Genomic DNA, 16,788 nt, shown 5'->3' on the forward strand with positions numbered 1-16,788 from the left:
ATCAGAATTTAGTGTTTTTGCAAAAGAAAGGAGGTGATAACAATCGTCTGTCTTTTGTAGGAGCTCACAGAAGAAGTGGCATCTCACCAGCAGAACGTTGACAACGTCATCGATACTGGATTAGAGTTAATGCGTCACATCTCTAACGAAGAAGCAATGCAGTTGAAAGACAAGCTTGATTCAATTCAGAGACGATATAATGAGCTTACCTCTCGAGCTTCCGATTTGCTGAAAAATACACAAGAAACCTTACCTTTAGTCCAGCAGTTCCATGAATCCCATGGAAGACTTAATGAATGGCTTATTGATGCTGAGTCTAGACTTCAAGGCCTGGAGTCTGCCGTTACCGGTGGAAACCTTGCTGTTCAGGTAAATTAGCCATAAAAAATCATTTCTGTTTCAATCTCGCTCTTCTAGTCTTAATTCTTTTTTTGTTTACTTTAAGCAAACTTGCACAGACAAGATGACTAAGGTTTACACAACTTTTAGCTTTATGAAGCTTTATGTTATGAAGCTTCATATAGCTTTATGATTCTTTATGAATCTTTTGTCTAAATTATAAAATGATCTTTTTTCTTTTTTTTTTTTTTTTTTTTTTTTTTTTTTTTTTTTTTTTTTTTTTTTTTTGCTATTCAGGTAAACATCTCGAAGTCAAATCTGTCCCTTATATAGGCGTTTTAATGTCCCTCATAAATCAGATACGAGAGAGTTTCTATTTCCGAGAACTGACAGCGTAGTGACGTTGGGCTTTTTGATTAAATACCAAAATTCATAAATAAAAAAAGAATTTTCAAGCTTTTTTGACATCTCGAGGTTAATATTTTGAATCTAGCTCATGCGTCGTTCGCGCTTCATTGTTCAAGTACGAAGAATATCAAAAATCTTAAACAATTGAGCCAAGGACATCAAAATATAAAATATTTTTAAAATATTTTTTTTATATTTTTAAATATTTGTTAAAATATTTTTCGCCCCTTTTACTCATCTTAGGTCCTCATCTTACCTCCACAATTTTCAAAGACTTTTCTCTTGTATGACTCAAAGTTATAAAATTCTTCGTTTTTGGGGCGAAGGAGTACCACAGTTTTGCCTTTGTTCTTAGGTTGAGCCATGAAAATAAATATCCGTTGATTCCACAAGACAACCTCACCTTCAGAGAAAAGCTATACCTTCTTAAGCTTTTTGGTGCCACATTTTTTTAGCTGATTTTTTGGGGATTTTTTCTCCACGTTTCTTTTTTTTAGATTTGATGGCCGCTATAACCAAAAATCGCACAACTGCATATGGGCTGGGGTTTTTTGCATTAAAATTGAGTGATTTTTCTCTGTAGACACTCTTGATTAAATAAATAATGAGTAGACAGGAAGAAGAAACTTTTTTTTTTTTTTTGTTGATTAAATAAATTATACAGGAAGAAGAAAGACAGAGTAGACAGGAAGAAGAAACTTTTTTTTTTTTTAGTTGATTAAATAAATTATACAGGAAGAAGACAGGAAGAAGAAAGACAGAGTAGACAGGAAGAAGAAACTTTTTTTTTTTTTTAGTTGATTAAATAAATTATACAGGAAGAAGACAGGAAGAAGAAAGACAGAGTAGACAGGAAGAAGAAACTTTTTTTTTTTTTTTGTTGTAACAAAAATTACTTGCAATTTATACTTGATTCCTTTCTTTTTATGTATTTAGTTCTAATACATATTTTAGGAAGATGAGATTCTCTCATTGGAGACGGACCTGAGTGATGTTCGGCCATATTTGGAAAGCGTCAATATCACTGGACCGCAGTTGTGTCAAAGAACACGAGGAGAGGGAGCCGCCACAATAGAAGGTCTAGTGCAAAGAGACAATCGTCGATTTGATGCCATTTGTGAACAGATCCAGAGACGTGGGGAGCGGCTCCAACTTGCTAAACAGGTTGGTTTCGTCTAGTAGTTTATCTAGACACGATTTATATAATTTTTATCCATTCCTGCGTACAATGAGGATACAAAAATCCCCCAAGATGAAAATATGGATTTTTTAAAGAAACGTAGAGAAGTATATGAATAATCCCTCTAAACCTTATTGTTAATCCCTCCCTCCCCCTCCGTGACTTTCTGGGGCGAATTGAGTGAAGTGCCAAAAAATGCAGGTGTTTGGTCCTTTAAATAAAATAATAATAATTTATTTTTGACCCACTAACAATTATAAAAAAAGTGGAGTAACAAAAGAAATGTCTAAATCTATTCAATAGCTGCTTTTGACAAAAATGACTTAGCCACTGCTGCTAATGTAAACATTTGATTGCTACAATTGGTGCTATTCAATTCGAAGTTGAAGCTTAGTTTTTGCAAATAATTTCAAGCTTAATAAATATCTAAATAAAATTCGAAAGTGTTGGTATCCCTAGAAGGCTTGTGGGGTGGAGGAGGAGGTAAGTCTAAAGGGCTGAATTTTAGGTGGAAGATGTGGACCCTGTTTATTTAGATAAAACCGGATTTTTTTTTCATTTTCTTTTTTCATATGTTGAGTTTGAAATATGCATCATATGGAAAAAGAAATGAGTACAGAACTATTTAATTCCTAAGGCTGAAACCTCTTTTTATCATAAGGTTTCACCTCCTTCCTTTTCCCCCAGCCTCTCCTCCTTTTCTCTTTCAAATGTGAAACCTTCTTTTCTCTTTCAAATGCAATTCGTTAAACGACATAAACAGCAGCTGAAGTTAGGTTTATGGGTTTATTTTTTTCACCCATGCTGCAAAAACAGGAGTAATATATACTAGCTACTTATCTTTTGTCATTAAATATATATATATATATATATATACATATATACATATATATATATATATATATATATATATATATATATATAATTCTTGATCATATTGAATTATATTGATATATATATTGAATATATATTGATTTCTTGATCAGCATGCCTAAGACTCTAGGCAGGCATGCCTTTCCAAAAACTAACCTGACAAGTAGGTGTCCAATAAGAGAGTTATGCATACTCCGGCCATTTACCCTTGCCCCAGCCATTTAAACATTTGCCTCTTAATTACTTGGACTATCTGTCTTGGCTTTTCTCTGTCTACAATTACCCAGCGTCTTGATGCAACCTATGCAACCTATTGCAAAATACTTGATAACTTCAATTCAAAATCAACGGTTATATATGTTAGGTTATATATATAATATATATTTATATATTATTTACCTTAATTCTGCCTAGGAATGACGTATGGATGGATGATAGATAGACTTATCTATCAACAAATGAAATGACATCATTTGTATACAATCCTAAAAAGGGCTTATACCAGGTTTGCCTTCTCACCAAGTCGGACTATCTGTCTCTGCTTTTTCTACAATTAGGGTATGGCTTGAAGTCCACAACTACCTGGTTTTAATTCAAAATCAACGGTTTGACTATATATATATATATATATATATATATATATATATATATATATATATATATATATATATATATATTCTTTTACCGTGGAAATGCTTAGAAGTCAATAACCTTAGTCGCAAACATAGCAGTTCAGGGAGAAAGAGCAAATTAAATGAAAACTTGGAAAAGGAGAGAGTGAGTTTTAGTAAATAATAAAGAAATCGTGATCCGAAATTTGAGGAATGGATCTATTATCCTAAATATTTGTCTCTTTTAGCGATCGATGGAAGTTGTTGGTGATCTTGATGACCTACTCGAATGGTGTCGAGAGACTGAGTCTCAGCTCAAGGAAGCCGATCGTCCATCAACAGATCCAGATGTTATCCGAGTTCAGCTCAAAGAACACAAAGCAGTCAATGAAGACATCGCCAGTCAGAAAAGCCGTGTACGTGATGTCCTAAGCGCGGCCAAGAAGGTTATTCGAGAGCAGAACGACGACTCAGGAATGATACGGGAGAAGATGGACGACTTGAAAGAAACAATGGACGCTGTCGTGACGTTGAGTTTTGATAGGTTGTCAATATTAGAGCAAGCGTTGCCATTGGCTGAGCATTTTTATGAAGCGCATAATGAGCTTAATCATTGGCTAGACGAAGTTGAGCAAGATATTGCGATGCTGGAAGCCCCTGCATTAAGAGCCGATCAGATTATGAAGCAACAAGAAGTTAATAAGGTATTTAAATTTAGTCTGTCTATCTTCATCCATAAGAAAAAAAGCACGCAGGCAATGTCACTCATACTTCGAAAAAAAACTATGAGTGGAGCAGGACAAATATATATATATATATATATATATATATATATATATATATATATATATATATATATATATATATATATATATATATATATATATATATATATATATATATATATATATATATATATATATATTTATATAAATCCTTCATAATAGGGAGCACCAAGGGAATATAAACTGTTGGGGTTGACATGGGAGAAGGGTGGCAGAAAGATCAGTTTTTTCTAGAGGGGATAGGGAACTAGAATCTTGTGGAAATGGCTAAACAAGTGCTTTTCTTTAAATTTAACCATCCTATTTTAAAGTGGTGAAGTATTTAAAATATTTCATAATTCCACTATTTTTTAACTTTGTTAACTTCCTTCAAGACCCTATTTCAGCTTGAATTCATATAAATTTGAGATTTAGAAGGGAATATGGGCCCTCATAATGCCGTGACTCTTTTTTTTTTTTTTGTAAAACATTACAAAAAAAAATTTGTAATATTTTACGCCTGTAAAATGTTAATATCCACTTTTTTTTAATTAGCACTATTAAAGACTACAACTTATAAGCTGGGCTGGGGAATAGGTTATAAGTTATAACCGACTCTGACTCCAGACAGTTTCAGTGTACCGACTCAGACCCCATTCAGCAAAAATTTACTAAAACTCCGATTACACAGTCCTGTTTTAAAGCTTTGTTTAACTGGATTTTATAAGTTATAACAGACTCCGACTATAGACATTATCATACCGACTCCGAATCTATGACTCCAAACTCCACAGCCCTGCTTATAAGGTACCAAGGATATAAAAATAAACACTTTTTTTCCCCTGGACTTATCTCACGTCTATTCATACTGGAAATCATCATTTTCTATGATTCCTCTTACATTTGTCTCAAACATGTGAAGTTTTTAGAGCAGTATTGATTTTTGTCGGTGTTTCCCTTTTGAGCCGTAGAAATAAATAAGTAAATTAATTTGTTTAGATTTAATATGCTGTTCGTCCACAGATTTTCAAATCTTTTCCACAAATCTCAAAATCTTTTGATATCCAAACACAGCTGCAACTTCAAAGGAAAGCTACATTTTCTTATGCTATTTGGTGCCATTTTTTTTTTTTTAATTTCATTTTTTTTTTTTTTTTTTTGGCTGGTTTGTCACCAACTTTCTGTTTTCTTCTGAAATTTGACACCCATTAGAAGTGAAAACTGCATTTCTGCGCATAGAATTCTTTTTCACTAAAATTTGAAGTCCCAATTTTTCTTTTTTTTTCTTTTTTTTTAACATACGTATATGTTTTTTCTTAAAGAATGAAAAAAAAAGGATTTTATTTTCACTATGCTTGGTACGTTGAACAAATATTTTATTTATTCCAGCAAATGACCGTTGCAATTTCTGAACACAAACCTTTGGTTGACAAACTCAACAAATCTGGCATGGCTCTTGTGAAACTCTGTGTAGAAGAAGAAGCAATAAAAGTTCAAGACCTGATGGAAACGGATAATGCTCGATACTCCTCCCTTCGTGCCACTTTGAGAGAACGACAACAAGCTTTAGAGGAAGCACTCCAAGAGACATCACAATTTGCTGATAAATTAGATGGCATGCTTGCTGCCCTTGCTTCTACTGCTGATCAGGTGATTTGATCTGTATACTATAGCAAACCTCGAGGGTATAATTTTCACATGATTAAGATTCTTTTTGTATAATATTTGTTTACTATTGAAAACTAAGGTTAAAGAGACTAAGTCGCTAAGAATAGGTATAAGTGAAGTTGAAGCGGTGATCTTGGGCAACGAGAAGATCGATTCAGTGGACAGCTTCACTTACCGAGTTGGTATTATTAGTAAAGACGGTGGATGCAGTGAAGACGTTAAAAGTAGAATAGCCAAGCCCCAGGGTGTTTCACAGTTGATTTTTTTGAGGGGAAAAATAGGAAGATAAGCGTGCAAACTAAGATTAGAATATTGGAAGCTACAGTGATTACAGTGGTCAAATATCGTTCTGAAGCATGGGCGCTCCGAAAAATAGAGGAGGATTTGCTAAATGTTATCCAGAGGAACAACCTACAGCTTGTTTTGGGTAACCAACTGACTGAACGTTTCTCAAACGGTAAGCTGTACGACAATGTGGGTCAATCTTGCTTCCTAGGGCTATAATGAGAGAAAGGTTGAGGTGGCTAGAACACGTTATGTGGATGAAGGATGGCAGATTGCCCAAGATCGTCCTTGTCGGGCAACCGTTTAAGGCCAAACGAAAACCAGGTCTCCCCCGAATGGAGTGGGAGGATGTCATAAGGAAAGATTTAATGGAAATGCGAACTTCTTTGGAAGGTGTAAAGAGGGAGACTTTGAATAGATTGGGACGGAGGAGGAGTGTGCGTACCTATGTTGTCCTTAGACGGCTTGGTGATGGAGTAAGTTGTTAGTAGTAGTAGTAGTATTGGAAAAGGATGAAAAATATCAAAACCATTTTTATAACGAGGTTTCTGGTAGATGTTAAGGACTGCTAAGAAGTGCGCTCATTTTTTAATTGAGTATTGTCGGAACCGTAGTATTTTATCGAATTTATTCCCGGAGAATATTTGGTTTTACCTACAAGATTTACATGCAGTGTTGACAAAAGAAAAAAAAAATATATGCTATTATCTACTTGAGCGTTTATAAGAAGTTATTTATTACCAATTTTCTAATGGAGCACACTAAAAATTGAAAATACCTTCGTAATTGTGGAGGTAATGAACTCCAGTTTTTTCTGTTTTTGAGTCTTAAAGTCTATCTCTTGTTGAGTTCTTGAGTCTATCTCTTGTTGAGTTCTTGAGTCTATCTCTTGTTGAGTTCTTGAGTCTCTCTCTCTCTCTCTCTCTCTCTCTCTCTCTCTCTCTCTCTCTCTCTCTCTCTCTCTCTCTCTCTCTCTTTCTCTCTCTCTCTCTCTCTCTCTACCTCTACCTCCCTCCCCCCCCTCTCTCTCTTTCTCTCTCTCTCACGTTTTCTTTCTTTCTGTTCGGTTCCATTCCTACGGTATTTCGGTCTTGTTGTTCCTTTATATGGCATTCACAAGCTAATCGTTCAAAGGCTATTCTTTGTCTTCTAAGAACTAGTTTGCAAATTTTGTGCAAATATAATTGCGTTATAATGTAATTAAGACAAAATAAATAAAGAATTTAGCGGAATATAATTAAGAAAAATAGTAGTAAACTGTGTTAAATTGGCTCGAAGAATACTTATTTGATATTTTGTGAATGTCTAAAATTAAAAGTCAGTCTAGTCTCGCATATACGCAGAGGGGGGCTCAGGACCCGCCCCCTCCCCAAAAAAAAAAATCTCACGATTTTTTTATTTCCCCATAATTTTCTGATACTTCTCACAGAATAAGGGATTTGGAGGATTCCCTCCCTACTCCCCACACCCGAAACAAATTCCTGCTTACGTGCCTGAGTCCAGTACTACTTCCGTCCTTCTGGAGAGCTAATGGTTTAACAAATTCCCATGAAACATCTGTAGTTCCAGGTGAGGCAGAAAACGCCTTGTCCTGCTTTTTCGGAAAACACGGAAAAACGTTGCAGGCAAGTACTATAGCTTCTAAGTATAATCAAAAAGTATCAATAAAATCGAAGTAAAAGAGGATTTATAAAATCAAATAGTACAAAGTAAAAAAGTGGACTTAATCCCTTTTACGTTTGAAAGAATCATTTGTATATTGTTTTTGATATATGATATTACTTATCAAACAACATTTTTCTCTCGGAACTCCCTAAGGAACTCCTCGGGAGTGGCTCGGAACTCCCTAAGGACACCTCCTTAAAATCTGCCTAGAAGCTGTTTGAACCTCGCTTCTCTTTCTACAGATCAAGCTGGCTGAGCCTGTTTCTGCTCATCCTGATAAACTTCAAGAGCAAATAGCCGAAAATGCAGCCATCGTTGAAGACCTTGAGAAGAGAGAAACTGCATTTGAAGCTGTGAAGCAAGCTGCTGATGACGTTTTTAATAAAGCTACTACCAAAAATGATCCTGCTGTTAAAGGTAAGGCTGAAATTATTCGTTTTCATTTTTCGTCCATTTTCTTAGTAAGCTCTTCCTGCCGTTCAAGTTAAAAGCTGAAGTTATTTTGGTTCCAATTCTTTTTTTCTATATAAATTAAGTTCTTGTCATAAAAAATTACCCTGCTCTTAAAGGTCTAGTTTAAATTTATCCCTGTTTTTATTGAATTTTAGCATCATCCTGGCGCTGAGCGCACATTGTATTTGTCCATTGTTTTATTAAGGTACCCTAAAAATATGATCAGTAAAAAAAAAAAAAAAAAAAAAAAAAAACTTAGATCTGGTAAAGCCCTTAAAGGTATACAAAAGTAAAAAAAACTATCATAGAGGAAACTGCATTTTCTTAAAGATCGCAACTTTTAGATGTAACATGAAAGAATTTAGATAAACACAAACTAATTAGTTTTTTAGAGAATCTTTTTAGAGAATCACAATTTTTTTTAGAGAATCGCAAGTCCTAGATGAAATTCGAATTTAAATCTTGCTATAAATTTTCGAAATAAACTTAAAAATTTTAATTAAAGATTCACAAGATTTTTTTTGTAAAAAAAGCGTTTGATGCCAGTTCTGTGTTAAGATCAGATTGGAATATCAATATTTCTTCTCTTTTTACATTGAAATATCAAAGACAGAGACAAATTGACGAAACCAGCGATCAGGAAAAACCGGGAATTCAATTATTAATAAAAAAAGACCAGTTGTAGAGTTTTTGGTGGTTGTGGGTACTAAATTCAAAAAAGAAACCTGGGTGAAGAATTTAGATAATCACAAGTCGTTGCAGAAATTCGACTTTAAATCTTACTATATATTTTCGAAATATAGGCTACTTTAAAATATTAAGTAAAAATTTACGTGATTTTTTACCAAAAAATAACAAGTGTTCGATGCCGGATCGGCGCTAAGATCGAATTGCAATTTAATAATGTCAAATTTAAATAATAGCTTATTTATTTTGACGGTTCAACGTGGCAACACTGATAGAAATGTGACGCTGTTCTAAAACTTCATAATTTTATAAATAACCACAACAAAAATCTTAGAAAATCATGGTTCTCGGGTATGAATAGATTTAAGACGGATCCAGGAGGCAAACAATGTTTTTATTTTGATGTATTTTTACCTCGTATGTCTTATTTAGGCCCTGTTTCAATAGGGGGAAAAGTATTAATCTATTTTATCAGATATATTCTATATTTCATAGAATGCAATCAGAATATGATATAGTTGTCAAATTACCTTTGGCAATAGTTTTTGATAATTTGATATTGACTATAAGATCGGTTTTTCAGTGTTTTACAAACTTGCCATGAGATACGGTTGACTTCTGGATGTATTTTAAATCTTGGAATTGACTAAATATATTGTCGATATATATTCTAAACATATATATATATATATATATATATATATATATATATATATATATATATATATATATATATATATATATATTCCGGTAATAAATTCGATATTGTATTTAATAGGAGTAAAATTAAAATTAAAATTTTCAGTTCGATATTGTATTATATATATATATATATATATATATATATATATATATATATATATATATATATATATATATATATATATATATATATATATATATTTAAAATTCATTCATTCCTCTCCCCCTCCCCCAACATTTATTTGTGCGTTTTTAAATTTTAGGATTGCGTAGGCCTATGATTCTCCTTAACCAAAACACATAACCTACATATTTTACCATAGCATATTAAACCAACCATATGGTGAAAGTATCTTAAATTACCGAAAGTATCCTAACAATAAATAAAAAAGAGTGTTTTTCCCAGTTTACTCCTACCTTGCCTTTAGATTTGTTGCAAAGTTACTTGGCTTATGATATCTTTATATTAGCATAAAATAACGGTGAGTCATTAACTATAATGGTATTATTAATGTATTATACGGGTCAATATGACATGGATATATGATTTTTGTTAATATGACAGTCACCACATTATATATTTGGTTTTTCTTGAAGATATCAAGGGAAAGATGGATAAACTCTCAAAACTCTGGGACAATGTTGTAAATGCTACATCTGAGCGAGGCAGATCATTGGAAGAAGCCCTTTCCATCGCAGAAAAATTTTGGGACGAACTTCAAAACGTGTTGGCCTCCTTGAAGGATTTGCAGGTACGTGATTCGATATTTCTACAATATCCGGGTTTTCCCCTTACTTCCCTGTATGAAAATTCTCCGAAATCTCCCCAAAACTCAACGTTGTTGAAAACTTCCGATTTGTATTTCGTGTTAACGTTCCCGTATTTACGAACATTAAAAAATAGTGCAAATGCCCAACAAAATAGTGCACATGCCCAATAAAATAGCGCATATACCCAAAAAAATAACGCAAATGCCCAACAAAGTAGTGCACATGCCCAATAAAATAGCGCACATGCCCAATAAAATAGCACACATGCCCAATAAAGTAGTGCACAATAAAATAGTGCACATACCCAATAAAATAGCGCACATGCCCAATAAAATAGCACACATGCCCAACAAAATATTACACATGCCCAATAAAATAGTACACATGCCCAACAAAATAGCACACATGCCCAATAAAATAGCGCACATGCCCAATAAAATAGTGCACATGCCCAACAAAATATCGCACATGCCCAATAAAATAGTACACATGCCCAATAAAATAGAACACATGCCCAAAAAAATAGTGCACATGCCCAATAAAATAGCGCACATGCCCAACAAAATAGAGCACATGCCCAATAAAATAGTGCATATACCCAATAAAATAGCACACATGCCCAATAAAATAGCACACATGCCCAATAAAATAGCACACATGCCCAATAAAGTAGTGCACAATAAAATAGTGCACATACCCAATAAAATAGCACACATGCCCAATAAAATAGCACACATGCCCAATAAAATAGCACGCATGCCCAATACAATAGTGCACATACCCAATAAAATAGTGCACATGCCCAATAAAATAGCAAACATGCCCAATAAAATAGCACGCATGCCCAATACAATAGTGCACATACCCAATAAAATAGTGCACATGCCCAATAAAATAGCACACATGCCCAATAAAATAGCGCACATGCCCAATAAAGTAGTGCACAATAAAATAGTTTACATGCCCAGTGCACATGCAAATAGTGCACAGGCACACTTAGCGCTGCAAATTAAACACGAACGGAAACGAGAGCCACCTTAACTTACTATCAAAGATAAAACAAAATATTAATCAATGATAATTAAATAACGTTTCCGTTAAAATATTTGCTTATCAATGGGAAAGCCTATAGAGAGCAAAATCATTAGCTCAACCAGTAATTAATTACGTTGATTAAAGATTAATTACATTCGATCGAAAGCTTTTACCCCCCCCCCCCCAGTGCCTGCCGTAGAACCTACAATTCAAGTTCAGGACTACAATTCAAGAATAGCCATTCACTTTTTTCCTGTTTTCCTGTTGAACAGAATACAGGAGAATATTGGCAATTAAAATTTTCAAATCCCCTCGAAAGGCTGCACAAAAAAGGAAGACATAGAAAGCTACAATTCAAGAATAGCCATTCACTGTTTTCCTGTTTTCCTGTTGAAAAGAACACAGGTGAATCTTGGCAATTAAAATTTTCGAATCCTCATGAAAGGCTGCTCGAAAAACAGAAGACTTATAAATCTACAATTCTAGAATAGCCAGTCACTTATGTCCTGTATTAATGATTACATGAACACAGGAAACTCTTGGCACTTAAAATTTTAGATTCATCTTGAAAGGCTGCACGAAATGCAGAAGAGATAGAAAGCTACAAATCAAGGATAGTCATTCACTTGTTTCCTGTTTAAAGAATACAGGAGAATCTTGGCAATTAAAATTTTCAAATGCCCTTGAAAGGCTGCACAAAAATCAGAAGACATAGAAAGCTACAATTCTAGGATAGTCATTCACTTTTTTCCTGTATTCCTGTTGAAAAGAATACAGGTGAATCTTGGCAATTAAAATTTTCAAATGCCCTTGAAAGGCTGCACAAAAATCAGAAGACATAGAAAGCTACAATTCTAGGATAGTCATTCACTTTTTTCCTGTTTTCCTGTTGAAAAGAATACAGGTAAATCTTGGCAATTAAATTTTTCAGATTCCCTTGAAAGGTTGCTCAAAAAGGAAGACTCAGAAAACTACAAATCAAGGATAGTCATACACCGTTTTCCTGTTTTCCTGTTGAAAATAATACAGGTGAATCGTGGCAAGTAAAATTTACGAATCCCCATGAAAGGCTGCTCAAAATGCAGAAGACTTAGAAAGCTACAATTCAAGGATAGTCATACACCTGTTTCCGGTTTTCGTGTTGACAAGAATACAGAAGAATCTTGGCAATTAAAATTTTCAAATGCCCTTGAAAGGCTGCACAAAAAGCAGAATGCATAGAAAGCTACAATTCTAGAATAGCCATTCACTTTTGTTCTGTATTCCTGATGAAAAGAACACAGTAGAATCTTGGCAATTAAAATTTTCGAATGATCTTGAAAGGCTGCACGAAAAACAGAAGACATAGAAAGCCGCAATTCAAGAATATCCATACACTTTTTTTAAGAAGAAATATTATTTTCTCTCCCATTTAAATTTTCCTATCAAGGCCACGTACAAATTTAGTAAGAATTTAGGAATAGGAAGATTTGGCCACATGCTTTAAAGCCAAGCCACATTTAATTTATCCACAAAAGTTTTTGATATATTCAATTTCTGAAACCTTTGGCCTCATGAGGACCACATATTGTAGAGCCAAACTGCATTTAATTTGCCGGTTAGTTTAGCTTTTAATAGAGAAACCTGCTTCAAAAGGCTGTACAAAAATAAACTCTTATTAGCAACTGATATATTTAATCCGCGATTTTTTATTTAAGTAGTCAATTAATGATTATAATTCATGCGAACTTTGGTCAATTGAGGAACACTTGCTGTAGAGCTAAACGCCATTTAAGGTGTAGGTTAGTTTAAATTTTAATAGAGAAACCTTCAGAAGGCTGCACAAATAGTTACTTATATGCTTAGCTTATGCACTCAAATAACAATCGATTTATTTCATTTAGGAGGAAGCTCTGGCCACACAAGAGACACATGCTCTAGACTCAAAACACATTTCAGCTATAGGCTATTCTAGTTTGTAATAGGAAAACCTGCTTCAAAAGGCTGCGCAAATAGGCAACTTTATTATTAATTGATGTAGTCACTTAACAATTTATTCTTATTTCACAGCGAACTTTGGCTATATGATAATCACACACTGTTGAGTCAAACCACATTCATTTTGTAGGTTCGTTTTGCTTTTTAGTAGGAAAACCTGTTTTATGGGATTTTATTCAATTAATGATATATTATGTTTAATAGGAAGCTTTGGCCACGCAAGAGCCACCTGCTGTAGAACCAAACCACATTCAGCAACAGCAAGATGTCCTCCAAGAAATTAAATCTGAAATTGATCATGCCAAACCAGAAGTTGAAGCCTGTAAATCAACCGGTCTTGACTTGATGAGCATTTGTGGCGAGCAGGATAAACCAGAGGTCAAGAAGCAGATTGAAGATCTAGACGTGGCTTGGGATAATGTGACCGCCCTTTTTGCCAAACGTGAAGAAAATCTTATTGATGCTATGGAGAAAGCTATGGAGTTTCATGATACTCTTCGAGTATGTTGGCATTTTTTTATCGTTCTTAACGACCCTCAATCCCCTTCCAAAAATATTTGAAGTATCAAGGATTTTTTTTCTGTTGTTTAAAAAATGTGAAGTCTTTGCTGCACATTTGCTTATTTGTCAATGTTTCCGGTGTTCAATCACGAAAATTAATAACCAAACTTCTTTGCTAAATTTGACAGTCCTCTTCGGTCGCAAAAATCCAAACAATAACGTTCTGATGGCTACGCTCTCTAAACCTGTTTGGTGCCGCACGTTTTTACATTTCGGATTCGCGTTTTGGGGTTTTCTGATTCGCACATTTTTATTTCGTTGATTTTTCACCCGTGCCTTTTTTTCTACTACCAAATACTGCGTGACTGAATGCGAAGTACTTTTTTTTTGTCAAAAATTGAATTCTAAATTGTTCCTAATTTTTCAAAATATATAGAGTTTTGTGTAAATTTATATTTAAGCAATTCCAACAGTCAGATTTAATTTCCGCTGTCCTTTGCTACTTAAAAAAAAGAATTTTGCACTTTTGAAATTGGTGTATTCCCAAAAATTGAATTAACAAGTATTTTTTTTAACTTAAGGCAAAGGTCTTGCCTCTGCGAATTTATATTTTTCGTTGTTTTTTTCCCCACATTTCTCGTTTAATATAAAAGTTGTTTCTAGGAACAGTTTAATCCCCTTCCGTACTTTTCTTATGTGCCTAGCTTCAGCTTAATTTGTATTATATCTCTCTTAGACGCTGCTTGATTTTCTTGAAAAAGCTAGAAAATGATTTCGCAAATATGCGCCCTATTGGATCCGATATTGACGCCGTCAAAGAACAGATTGGCGAGTTGAAGGATTTCAAAGCAGATGTGGATCCTGCTATGGTCAAAGTTGAATCTCTTAATAGGTAGGTCTCTTTCTATTAATGGAAAAATATACTAGGCCGGTATGTAAAAATTTCGTATAATTCCAGTTATTCAATTGTTAGAATATGTTTTTCTTTTTCTTTCTTTGCCGAGGACGGTTTATCGGAGGTTTTTTTCGAAATACCCTCGTTTGGTTTCTTAATTACATTTTTCTTCGTTTTTGTAGAATGTTTCGATTATAACATAAAGCATGATTTCCATAAGCTTGCCTCCATAGTACGGGGGTTGTCGTAGGAGGAAGGCCCCCTAAGGACAAGATTTGTCCGACGAACTCTCCTTGAAAATTGTAAAAAAAAATTCTGAATTCAGAACAGTCAGTCCAACTTTTATTTATCAAAGTTTATGTGTTTTAAATTTTATTCCAAAATTGATATCTGCACCTCTTAGGTTTAATATTGTTCTTTACTTTTAGTCGAAGCAATCTATTTATTTAATGAAAGTAAAAGGGTTGCCGCAACTTAAATCGACGTGAACTCCTCAGTGAATGGAAGTTTCACCCTCCTCCCCCACCTTTAAAGCAAAAGTTTCACTTGTGTTTACTTGTGTTGAGACCAGACACGAAACCTCGGATCTGCATCTAGGACCCTTGACATACAAATAAAAATGCAAACACTGAAACATATTTCTATACTGAAATTGTATAGAAAATTACATTACATAGGCCGAAATTATATAGGCTGAAGAGCCTGTCGGAAGACTGATTTCTGAAATTCTGGTGAGCGACTAAAAACTATATATAGCACACATATTTTATATGTTTTTTTTATGCGTATGTAGATTTATTGTTTTATTAGTACCGGATAAAAATATGTTATTCGTTTTCTCCCAAAATGCCCCCCCCCTACTACCCACCCAAAAAGAAAAAGTTTCTGAAAGTTCTAGCTTAATCTCCGAGCCGTGAGATTAAACAATGTAAACGCATACCGTTACGAGTATCCAAAAACATATGACTAATCTGGTCTCTGGATAGTATTTATAATCTATAATCCCTGGACATAGATCCTTTCGGGGGGGAGGGATGCTGTTTGTGTATTTTGTAATAATTCATTTTTGAATAAATAAACTCTTGACTCTATAGCGTCACGTCATAGTTTTCAGATTATTAGTTACGGCCGTTTTTTCTTTTTCCAAACGTTCTAAGTTGAGGGAGGGCCGTTTGGCGTGGATGACTTGATTTTAGACTTGATGGCCTCCTCCGCCACTCCTGTAAATCTTAGAGCTCCCATTTTAAATGAAGAAAATATGCAATATTTTTTCATATTCATATGTATGCTTGGTAATAAGAGCCACCCTACCCCAGTGGATGGCACACTAGACTTGCAATCCTATGTCCTTCGGGACGTGGGGTCGAGTCCTAGTTTTGCCCATCTAGAACCATGGGATGGGAATCAGTAGCGTAACTAACTCTGCAAACTCAGCTGCCTAGGGTGTGGAGGCAATGTGTCTTTCAGGCCTGAGCCTTATTCCAATTGGGTCCACCTTGTCGCAAATTATATACATGGTAATTTGTCTGCTTGAACTACAGTATCAACAGATTATTAATTTCATTTCTTTATTTTCATGCTTCTCGTTGGAAGGTTGTTAAGAAGGCAAGTTGTTGTTTACCTTTTGTATTCATTCTTCTTCGTTTTTTCGTCTTCTTCTTTCTCCCATCTCCCTTCTTTCTCCTTCTTCTTTCTCTCTTGCTTTGTTATCAGTCTTGTTGCTGATATTCTGTGGCACAAGTTTGGCTTCTTGTGATCAACGCTTAAACAATAAAAATTTCTGATTCTGTATCCCCTTATCCATCCCTTTATATGTATCCCCTTATACCATCCCTATTGGTGAGTCCAGACACACTGGTGAATGTCCATTCATGATGAGATATTATCAGATTTTTTATAGAATCTACTGATAGGCTGAAAAATTCTATGACAAGTTCTTAGCCCGTATTACCAAGCAGAAATTAATCCATGGTG

At 34.4% G+C, this 16,788-nt stretch overlaps 1 protein-coding gene across 1 annotated transcript in view; it reads left to right on the forward strand.

The window, feature by feature from the left end:
- shot (dystonin-like protein short stop) overlaps nt 1–16,788 on the forward strand; it is a 429,136-nt gene that overhangs the window by 339,426 nt on the left and 72,922 nt on the right. The window contains 9 exon segments of the mRNA XM_089095886.1: nt 61–369; nt 1,702–1,911; nt 3,660–4,115; nt 5,565–5,825; nt 8,036–8,210; nt 10,233–10,387; nt 13,623–13,919; nt 14,656–14,682; nt 14,684–14,811. Coding sequence (XP_088952012.1) covers nt 61–369; nt 1,702–1,911; nt 3,660–4,115; nt 5,565–5,825; nt 8,036–8,210; nt 10,233–10,387; nt 13,623–13,919; nt 14,656–14,682; nt 14,684–14,811 — 2,018 coding nt within the window.

Source organism: Artemia sp. Qi Xiang Cuo, chromosome 10, assembly GCF_049724085.1.
Source record: "Artemia sp. Qi Xiang Cuo chromosome 10, ASM4972408v1, whole genome shotgun sequence".
NCBI classification, from domain to species: Eukaryota; Metazoa; Arthropoda; class Branchiopoda; order Anostraca; family Artemiidae; genus Artemia; species Artemia sp. Qi Xiang Cuo.